This window comes from Saccostrea echinata, unplaced genomic scaffold (assembly GCF_033153115.1).
Source record: "Saccostrea echinata isolate AGI-Se365-2 ecotype Australia unplaced genomic scaffold, CSIRO_AGI_Sech_v1 ptg000001l, whole genome shotgun sequence".
In the NCBI taxonomy this organism is placed as follows: domain Eukaryota; kingdom Metazoa; phylum Mollusca; class Bivalvia; order Ostreida; family Ostreidae; genus Saccostrea; species Saccostrea echinata.
In genome coordinates this window covers 11,364,511-11,375,902 of record NW_026889750.1, presented here as the reverse complement: position 1 = coordinate 11,375,902, position 11,392 = coordinate 11,364,511, and the positions used below count along the sequence as shown (strand labels likewise).

The 11,392-nt window shown below is 35.8% G+C and overlaps 2 protein-coding genes across 2 annotated transcripts; one reads left to right on the top strand and one right to left on the bottom strand.

Moving 5' to 3' along the window:
• Positions 1-571: 571 nt before the first annotated feature.
• Positions 572-1,262, top strand: LOC133188751 (uncharacterized). Its single transcript, XM_061324270.1, has 2 exons — positions 572-891; positions 1,009-1,262. Exons 1-2 carry the CDS (start codon positions 699-701, stop codon positions 1,260-1,262), a joined length of 447 nt encoding a protein of 148 aa, XP_061180254.1. The 5' UTR covers positions 572-698.
• A 6,065-nt stretch (positions 1,263-7,327) lies between these two features.
• LOC133185427 (uncharacterized) lies at positions 7,328-11,295 on the bottom strand. Its single transcript, XM_061320626.1, has 7 exons — positions 10,378-11,295; positions 10,132-10,244; positions 9,890-10,031; positions 9,631-9,758; positions 9,432-9,545; positions 8,172-8,322; positions 7,328-7,829 (listed from the first exon to the last, which is right to left on the bottom strand). The coding sequence occupies exons 1-7, from the start codon at positions 11,276-11,278 to the stop codon at positions 7,564-7,566; spliced, it is 1,815 nt and encodes a 604-aa protein (XP_061176610.1). The 5' UTR covers positions 11,279-11,295; the 3' UTR covers positions 7,328-7,563.
• Positions 11,296-11,392: the final 97 nt, after the last annotated feature.

The following is an 11,392-nucleotide window of genomic DNA, read 5'->3' as shown; positions in this document are numbered from 1 at the left end:
TACATAGATACCAAAGACATCGTCGGTGCTATATATATCGATACACTAAATATTATTTTTTTTTTTTTTGGATTTAAGATTAAACAAAAATGCACGAATGAGTATTACATTCTTAGGTTGTACCCAAAGTTTTCCGTAAAACTGGCCAGCTGATGTCAATTCACGCCTTTGTGCAACAGGGCGGTAAAAAGAAACAGTTTCCTTTGGTATTTGCCCTGATGTCAAGGAGAAAAAAGGAAGACTATATGATGGTGAGGCAAAAGTAAACTGACAAAAATGTGCATGCATCACTGACTTATAAAATTATTCCTTTTAAAAATTATTGCAAATCAGAGAAATAGCTTCGATTTTCCTGATTCTTCAGGTTTTGCAGGCCATATTATAACGGCTAGATGAACCAGTTGTTGAGGAAATTATGCTGGACTTTGAAAAAGGTATTTCATTTTCTTATTCTTATTACACAAATGAAAAAATAGTACTTAGTGTAGGAATGAAAAATGTTAAGGATTATAAGTTAAACTAAATATCAATTTGCCTCTGTTAGCGGCTTGGCAGTCCTTCGAGAAGTATTGCCCGGTATTTCAATCCGTGGATGTGTCTTCCATTGGACACAGGCATTATGGAGACATGTGCAGGACCTTGGACTAGCTGCCACCTATCGCGAGAAAAAGGCAACTCACTGGTTTATCAAACAGTTAATGGCCCTTCCATTTCTGCCTTCAAATGACATCAACCCCACATTTCGGGCAATGCAAGAAAAGGTTCAACCATCTTCTTCTCTAAAGTCCCTCACAGACTACATGGAGAGACAGTGGATTAGCAACGCAGTATTCCCTATTCCAGCCTGGTCCATCTACAAGCAGGAGATTCGTACCAACAACGATACCGAAGGTAATGTATTATAGATATATCTATTTCATGTGTACCTTAAATATTTAACCCCCTTCCTCCCACTCCCCCCCCCTTTAATTTTATTGACTTGCTTATTCTTAAAAAAAAAATACCTAGGATGGCACAATCGTCTCAATGGCAAAGCTGGGCACGGAAACATTGGGTTCTACCGCTTGATTCCTATGCTGCAGAAGGAGGCTGAAATTGTGCACGTCCAGGTTTCCGCGCAGGACCTGTCTCGTGATGCCAGAATAACCAGCACAAGGGTGGAGAAGAAAATTCGACAAGCTTGGGCGGATTATGACGATGACATCATCACTACAAGCCATTTCCTGCGAATTTGTGGAGGTGTCTATGGCCACACTGAGTAAATTCCTATTCGAAATCTGATCTTTGTGTTTCATGAGATTTGGGTATACTTTGTACATATTGTATACATTGTAAATATGTAAATATTGCATTTCAGGTTTTTTCTCGTATAAGTAGCATTTTTTTTTTTTTTACGTTTTTGTTTTCTTCGCTTTCCTATCTTTTTTAGTTTAAAGAATGTACAATTACTTAAAAACCTTGTAAATATTTACATTTCTGGTTTCTTAATATACTAGTATCTTTTTTTTAACAATTATTTTTATTTTATATGAGATCTATTTTCCTCCTTTTTGTCGTAAGATTTAGAGTGACAGAATATACTTTGAAACTGTTTTATTTTCTATTCGCACTTACATGTTTTGCTATTATGAAATCAATCGATAAATAAAATTATTACAGGTATTATTTTTTTCTTTGGTTTCGATTTTGATTTATATAATATTCTGTTCACAGACAAATTTTAATTTCATTATCGGCTAAGGTAAAGATTGATGATTTTAATAAATTTATTAACTTTAACTTTAAATTTTTCTTTCAAAATTATGGCCCTTAACGAGGAGGCCTCCACGTGGCAAGGGCTGGGCAACGGTATCAATGTATTGTTTTTATCAGATAATTAATTATTTTTTCCTGTAAATAAGATACCGGCAGACTTCCTCTCGTTCAGTTTTATAAGAGTCATAAATTGATTAAATTAATTTGTTTGACCAGATAAGAGTTAATAACACAAGAATGGAGTTGTAAATAATTTTATTAGACCAGATTAAAAATGGGGTGAAATGACCATAGGTAGGAGAGTTAATTACACAAGAATGGAGTTGTAAATAATTTTATTAGACCAGATTAAAAATGGGGTGAAATGACCTAGGTAGGAGAGTGAAATGACCTACCGTGAAATGAACTACCGTGAAATGGTAGTAGAGAGAAATAACCTAGGAGAGAAAAAGTTTTAGAGAGAAATGACCTGACACCATTTTGTTTCATCAGATATTTTATGTTATAATATGTGTTTAATTTATAATTATTTCGTTTTTTATCGCCGAATGCATGGCCTTTGAAAAAAAATATGAGAAACGGAAATTCAAACAGAACACATTCAATTATTAAAGATTCAGTAATTAATTTACAAGTTTATATATGATTTTTAGACACTTTTCTCAAATATATATAATAAAAACAACAATACATGACAAGATCTGTATCACATCCCATATCAACCCTCTACCAATATCAGTCCACTGGCCTTCGGCCCTCGGGCTGATATTGGAGTCTCGGGTTGATATTGGGTGTGATATAGATTTTGCCATGTATTATTCTCTTCGTAAGTCATCGGATGTTTGATTAAAGTTTCAGAGAGGTGTTTGATTAAAGTTTCAGAGAGAGAGAGAGAGAGAGAAAGTTTTCTGGTCTTTTTCATGAATTTATATAAATCATATTATTTGCACTTAGTCTAATCTTCACGGTATTACTTGTACACGTGTATATTTATTATAGCATGCATTTATTGCAGCTGCTTCGCTAGAGTTGAAAAAATGACAATAAATAAGCGATTTCATGACAATTGAATTTATAATTTTCGATATCATCATCATCCATATTACTATATGCGACAATATTTGCAATGAGAGTAGGCACATACTAGTATTCTCGCCAGCAACAATATGTACATGTATAATTGTGCATCCTAGCTTCGACAATATGTATAGATGGACGACAATATGTGCAGTTAGTCTGGTTCTCGCCCCTGCCACTCCGTTTTTCACTTCGTTTTGGGGACCCCAAAATAATGTGCAATGAGGGTAGGTACACAATGTCGCCGGTGACAATGTGTACAGGACGACAATATGCATCGTCACAATCGCGCCAATCTAATTAAAATCAGACTTCTTAGATCCGCGCCGTATGTACACTCTTACGCAGAGTGTATACGGCGCGGATCTAATAAGTCTGATTTTAATTAGATTGCAATCGCGCTGCAATGAAATAGCCTACAAGACGCGTCTGTGTGATCTACAAACCAATTTCATTCACAGAATTAAAAAAAGCCTTGATAACCCCTAACAGTGGGCGACAGGGTTTGTGTGGAGTTCCGAAATCACAAAACCTTGACATTGTGAGGATGATATACTGCATGAAGTAAGGATAGGCACATAATGCCGCCAGCGATAATATGGACAATTTTCCAGCCGGCGACAATATGTGTCGAAGGATGTATGCAGAGAGGATATGTACATTTTGTCGCAACGAAACCACAATACGTACCGTCACAGGGTTTGACACATCAGAGTACTTCAAGGCGCGTAATGTGGCTATAAAATCTTACCAATCTTGTTTCAATTATCAAAATATCCTTTGGCAGTTTGCACGGGATTTTATATACACGTATATATATATATATATATATATATATATATATATATATATATATATATATATATATATATATATATATATATATATATATATATATATATATATATATAGGTTCCCTAATTTTTAGCTCACCTGAGCCAAAGGCTCAAGTGAGCTTTTCTGATCAAAATTTGTCCGTTGTCTGTTGTCGTTGGCGTTGTCGTTGTTGTTGTAAACTTTTCACATTTTCATCTTCTTCTCAAGAACCACTGGGCCAAATTCAACCAAACTTGCCACAAAGCATTCTTGGGTAAAGGGGATTCAAGTTTGTTCAAATGAAGGGCCACGCCCTCTTTCAAGGGGAGATAATAAGGAATTAGTGAAAAAATAATGGCATCATTTAAAAATCTTCTTCTCAAGAACCACTGGGCCAGGAAAGATGAAACTTATGTGGAAACATCCTCAGGTAGTGTAGATTCAAGTTTGTTCAAATCATGACCCCCGGGGTAGGGTGGGGCCACAATGGGGGAATCAAGTTGTGCATAGAAATATATTGGAAAATATCTTTAAAAATCTTCTTCTTAAGAACAGTAAAGCCAAGATTGGTCATATTTATATGGAAGCATCCTCAGGTAGTGTAGATTCAAGTTTGTTCAAATCATGACCCCCGGGGGTAGGGTTGGGCCACAATGGGGGATCAAAGTTTTACATAGAAATATATAGGAAAAAATCTTTAAAAATCTTCTTCTTAAGAACAGCAAAGGCATGATTGGTCATATTTATTTGGAAGCATCCTCAGGTAGTGAAGATTCAAGTTTGTTCAAATCATGACCCCCGGGGATAGGGTGGGTCCACAATGGGGGATCCAAGTTTTACATAGAAATATATAGGAAAATATCTTTAAAAATCTTCTTCTTTAGAACAGCAAAGCCATGATTGGTCATATTTATATGGAAGCATCCTCAGGTAGTGAAGATTCAAGTTTGTTCAAATCATGACCCCTGGGGGTAGGGTGGGGCCACAATGGGGGATCCAAGTTTTACATAGAAATATATAGGAAAATATCTTTAAAAATCTTCTTCTTTAGAACAGCAAAGCCATGATTGGTCATATTTATATGGAAGCATCCTCAGGTAGTGTAGATTCAATTTTGTTCAAATCCTGACCCCCGGGGGTAGGGTGGGGCCACAATGGGGGATCCAAGTTTTACATAGAAATATATAGGAAAATATCTTTAAAAATATTCTTCTTAAAAACAGTAAAGCCATGATTGGTCATATTTATATGGAAACATCCTTAGATAGTGAAGATTCAAGTTTGTTCAAATCATTACCCCGGGGATAGGTTGGGGCCACAATGGGTGATCAAAGTTTACAGAGGAATATATAGGAAAAAGTCTTTTTCTCAAGAACAGAAAAGCCATGATTAGTCAAATTGATATGGAGGCATCTTTGGGTAGTGTAGAATGAAATTTGTTCAAATGAGGGCCCCTGGGGGTAGGGTGGGGCCACAATGGGGGATCAAATTTTTACAAATGAATTTATGGGAAAAAAATCTGCTGCTCAAGAACAACAAAGCCATTTGTTATATTGATATGAAAGCATCATCAGGTAGTTTAAAATTCAACACCCCCTCCCTGTAAACTTTTCAATACTGTACTGATTTTTGCTTTTTTTCCTAGCCAATGTGCTCAGGTGAGCGATGTGGCCCATGGGCCTCTTGTTACATTAGGGGCGATGTTTTCTTGTACAAGGGGAACGAAATCTTCCCCAATCTTTTTTCAAATATGTAAATGTCCTTTAGCAGTTTGCACGGAATTTTTTTAATAATTGTAGGTTGAGCTTCGTTCCCTAATTTTTAGCTCACCTGAGCCAAAGGCTCAAGTGAGCTTTTCTGATCAAAATTTGTCCGTTGTCTGTCGTCGTTGTTGTTGTTGTTGTAAACTTTTCACATTTTCATCTTCTTCTCAAGAACCACTGGGCCAAATTCAACCAAACTTGCCACAAAGTATCCTTGGGTGAAGGGGATTCAAGTTTGTTCAAATGAAGGGCCATGCCTTCTTTCAAGGGGAGATAATTAGGAATTCGTGAAAAATTAATGGCATCATTTAAAAATCTCCTTCTCAAGAACCACTGGGCCAGGAAAGATGAAACTTATGTGGAAACATCCTCAGGTAGTGTAGATTCAAGTTTGTTCAAATCATGACCCCCGGGGGTAGGGGGGCCACAATGGGGGATCAAAGTTTTACATAAAAATATATAGGAAGATATCTTTAAAAATCTTCTTCTTAAGAACAGCAAAGCCATGATTGGTCATATTTATTTGGAAGCATCCTCAGGTAGTGTAGATTCAAATTTATTCAAATCATGACCCCCGGGGGGTAGGGTGGGGCCACAATGGGGGATCCAAGTTTTACATAGAAATATATAGGAAAATATCTTTAAAAATCTTCTTAAGAATAGCAAAGCCATGATTGGTCATATTTATATGGAAGCATCCTCAGGTAATGTAGATTCAATTTTGTTCAAATCATGACCCCCGGGGATAGGGTGGGGCCACAATGGGGGGTCAAAGTTTTACAGAGAAATATATTGGAAAATATCTTTAAAAATCTTCTTTTTAAGAACAGCAAAGCCATGATTGGTCATATTTATATGGAAGCATCCTCAGGTAGTGTAGATTCAAGTTTGTTCAAATCCTGACCCCCGGGGGTAGGGTGGGGCCACAATGGGGGATCCAAGTTTTACATAGAAATATATAGGAAAATATCTTTAAAAATCTTCTTTTTAAGAACAGCGAGGCCATGATTGGTCATATTTATTTGGAAGTATCCTCAGGTAGTGTAGATTCAAGTTTGTTCAAATCATGACCCCTGGGGGTAGGGTGGGGCCACAATGGGGGATCCAAGTTTTACATAGAAATATATAGGAAAATATCTTTAAAAATCTTCTTCTTAAGAATAGCAAAGCCATGATTGGTCATATTTATATGGAAGCATCCTCAGATAGTATAGATTCAAGTTAGTTCAAGTCATGACCCCCCTCCCCCCCCCCCCCGGGGATAGGATGGGGTCACATAAAGTTTTTCATAAGAGTATATAGAAAAAAACTTTTAAAATCTTTTTCTCAAGAACAGAAAAGCCATGATTAGTCAAATTGATATGGAGGCATCCTTGGGTAGTGTAGAATGAAATTTGTTCAAATAAGGGCCCCCGGGGGTAGGGTGGGGCCACAATGGGGGATCAAATTTTTACAAATGAATAATACATGTATGGGAAAAAATCTTCTGCTCAAGAACAGCAAAGCCATTTGTTATATTGATATGAAAGCATCATCAGGTAGTTTAAAATTCAACCCCCCCCCCCCCACACACCACCCCGTAAACTTTTCAATACTGAACTGATTTTTGCTTTTTTTCCTAGCCAATGTACTCAGGTGAGCGATATGGCCCATGGGCCTCTTGTTACATTAGGGGTAATGTTGTACAAAAAGGGGAACAAGAGAAACCTTTCTGTAAATATTTTTTACAATTTACAATAAGTGTTGCTGCAACATATACCTACAATGTACCTACATGAAGAGAGGTAAACACACTAAAGGATAAAAACTATTGACGAAAATAGACAGAAACAATAAGGGACTTTGCATCGCTGAAACTTGTTCTTATTCAAACTCTAACAAAATTAGTTTTTTTTACGATTTTATTTTTTCAAAAGAAGGACAACAAACTATTTGTAATTTCTATATACTACTATACATGCCAGTTATTACAATATATGTACATATAGACATACATAATATTACAAAACGGTAAAAGTTACGATATAATTTCAAAGAAAAAATATGGCACGAATATCACAGACTCAAAAAAACGAACAGTAAACACTAAAATTTCATTTAATTATCACAGAATTATCATTTATTCATTACTGATGAACGCAATCCTTTTCTTCTACTGTTCTTGTATTTCGACGGCGCTTCTAAATTCTTCAAACGAAGCTGGATCATCCAAAATTTGCACATTTATACTTTCTTCCACACGTGCATCATGCTCCACGTTTATATCATCTAACCCTTTACTCTCGCCACTTCCGAGATCTCGAGCTAAAACAGGCCGAGATTCAGGTATTTCTTGTTCACGTATTTTGTTACGTACGTATGACAGACGCTGTGGGTCAAAGACTGCCTCTGATTGTGTTTCACTCCTAGTGGAATCCCCTAAAAATAAAAATAAAAACTTTGAATTGAGTTTATATGCGTAATTTTATCCCTCTGTTTTTGAAAGATATAAAATTGACTGAACTGCATCGATAAAACATAGTACAAAGAATGACATTTTTCATCATAGATGGACATTGTATTTTTTTTTGTAAAATTTTATGGGAGCATTCTTCCCCGACATTGTATTGTGTTCAAAGAATAATTCCGATTTTTCAATTTTACTTTTCCGAGAACAAAATTTGCCGTTTTCGTATAATATTCAAAATATTTTAAAAAGTTGAAAGAGTTATAAGAAAGGATATTAGTGTTTGTGAAAGCAAAGGATAGTTCAGTAGTTACCTATCTGGAATACTTGTTCTGAGACCAGAGAACTGTCAGTAGACTTATCCACTAGATATTGAGCTTGATCACAGAAAAGAACGTCTGATATCATACTGATGGGATTTTTTAATGGAGATATATTCTGGAAATCCTTTGGTGGCTCTTGTGGCTGTGAAACATTTGAAAATATGGTAATGTTATTGATGTTGTATTATTTAAATTCGTTATCAAAATATTAATTACCGTACGAGACTCGGAGTGCCTTGAACATAAATGAACCCCATACAAGAAAAACTATAGGGGAATCGGTATAAACTTAAAGATGTCAAAATTCATAGACAGGTGTCTCACTGTACCGTGGGATATTTGAAAAGTTAGCGCCTCATCAAAAATATGTCTACGAGCAAGTCTGTGTGATTTACACACCAATAATTCACACTTAACTTAAAAACATTCCTTATATTTACATTTTACTGTAAGACATGTTTAAAAGCACCAAAAATATACTCAATCTTTGAATTTCTCGCTGTCCTATAACGTTATCATTATTTTTATTAACGTCTCTGTAGCCTCATTGTAACGTCACTTTAGCTCGAATTTTGCCTTGTATATATTTCTACGCATGGGTATACATGAAAAAGGCATTCAAATCAATGTCATAGTTGGTTAATATTAAAGTAGAAATTAGAAAATACAGCAAATGTATTTATTGAGTGAAAAATTCCGTTGAACGATATACATTTTATCAAACAACACTCAGAACTTTTCAAACGACCCTCAGTAATGTTGGTGCTAAACATTTAAAATAAATTTTAAAACACTATTGAAGCAACACATTTACATAATGCGAGTTTTTGGAGAAAAAAATATAACTTTTTTATGGTCTCAGCCAGTCTGGGTCTTTTCTCCATTTTTAACAATCATTTGGTCGTTTTGTTGAGTAAAAATACACACAAATAACGTTTTATTTGTGGAGCATTCAGAAATAACAATTTTATAGGAAAACGTTTTTAAAATTGCCATATTTAACTCACTGCATATTTTAGCAAATCAAAACACAATACCAGGAACATACTTTTCTTTCCAACGTCAAAGGAACCCCTTATGGCAATTTATATCAATTTATATGAAATATCATATGAAGGATCAATGAAAATTTCACTTTTCAAGTGAAGTGTGTCCAGATTCCTGCCGAATCCATATCAAATACGTCTACATTCTTTTACCAACCCATAACAAAGCAAAATAGTTATTCTTAAAATTGTTGGTAAACTCTACCTCATCAGTTGAAAACAGCAGTCCCCGCAGAACCAGATCCATTTCCTTGTTTTGTAGCTCTAACTTTTGGACATAACTTTGCTGTTGAAGCACCAGCAATTTTAGCTCATGAATCTGCAACAATAAAAATAATAATTATTATAAATGGTTTAGCATGCGAGAGAGAGAGGGGGGAGGGAGAAAGAGAGAGAGGAGAGACCTTAGATTGACGACTGAAATCCTGTGCCATTGCTTTTTCTATTGAACATCTCTGGTGCAGCATCAAATCGACGATATCCTCAGTAGAATGTACATCTTTCTTTACTTTATTGAGGTGTCGATCTTGCACTGAAATGTTGAGTTATCTGATAGTCAGACAAGTATTTATTCCAGGACGATTTACATGCTACTTTATACTTGTAACAGTATATGTATTTAACTAGTATAGAATTTTTTTAAATGAATAACATGGCATGTACTTTGGTTTCGGATTCGGTTTTGTGAACTACTCTTGGAGAGTTCGGTCATTAACGTCTGGATCTCCTCTGTTTGACGGACGATCTCGTTGTGCAGTTGAGCTTGTGTCTGAACCCAATTTGCCTCTTTGTCTTGTAAATATTCCTGTAATGCATGGTCAATATCATAAATACATTATGAGAAATGATCATCTTGTAGTGATATTAACTGTAACACACGGTTCAAAGCTGTTTGCCAAACCTACGTGTATCTTCTCGTTGTCCGCCCTCAGATTCACGTATGTACTCTGAACAATCTTGGCGTATTGCTCTAATCTCATGGCATGTTTGGCCGACAAAGCTCCCAACTGAACCAGATCTATTACAGAGAAACAGAAAGTTTGTTCATTATAAGTTTAGACTCGACTGTGTAAAGAATGCACTTAACTGCTCAATATTATGCTAAATTTGTATTTTTAAGATAAGTTTTTATGATTAAAAAGTGCATTTACCTCCAATATCAGATGTGAAATGTTCAAATCTAGATTCCAATTCCCCAAGCAATGCCAAAAGGTCTTTAAGAATAACCTTATTGTCTTGGCACTCTGTGAAATTTCCTGTCTTCCTCTGATCTGACGTATCTTTATCTGTTTTCTGGTCTTTTTCTTTCACATGCTTATCGTTTTCCTCATCTTTTTCAGCTTCTTCTGACATAACTACTTCTGATCTCTTTTCATTTGACTGTTCTTGTTCTTGGATTTCAGATAAAATACCGTTATTTAAGCAAAGTTTCTCAACACAACCTCGTATCATAACAAACGCTTCCTCCAGTGCATAGTCGGAGCATTCTAAAAGATCGACTCTGCGTTCATACTCTGCCATGAAGTCTACGTTACACGAACTAGCATCACTACTTGCATCATTGGCCAGTCCGTCAGTAGGATTGGACGGAGTGGACTGCAAAGTATCATTTAAGGTCTTATGAGGATAAATGATTTCACGACTGTTTTTCTCGCTCTTTGTTGGGCGTTGCAAATTAAAGTGGCCATTCTTACTTGAAGATCTACTGGTGGAAAGCAAATCGTCACTTTGTGATCGCCGTATGATGGAGATGTTTTCGTCTAAATCAAAACTTATGTCATCTCCTTGTAAGCAAAGTGGAACTAGCTTCTCTCTGGAATACGGCACTGTTCCACTGAAGTTATAATATCTATCACTTTTATCTTCATCACCTTGTCTGAGATTCAGATCGAGGTTTTCTTTTATCATAACAGATGCACAAAACTCTTCACTCTCATCGGGCAAATGATCCGAAGACGGAACAGTCATACAATCCTCAATCACTTTATCAAGAAATATATCTGTACAATCCACAAATTCTTCATTTGTATCTAAAGTTGTCCGGTCTGCCATACTTTACAGGACTTTTCTTACGTCATAACTTGCACTAACTGACGTCACATATACTTTACTTTGCACAGCTTGCATTGGCTTCATAACTTGTCTTTATGTAAAACTTTGTTAGGC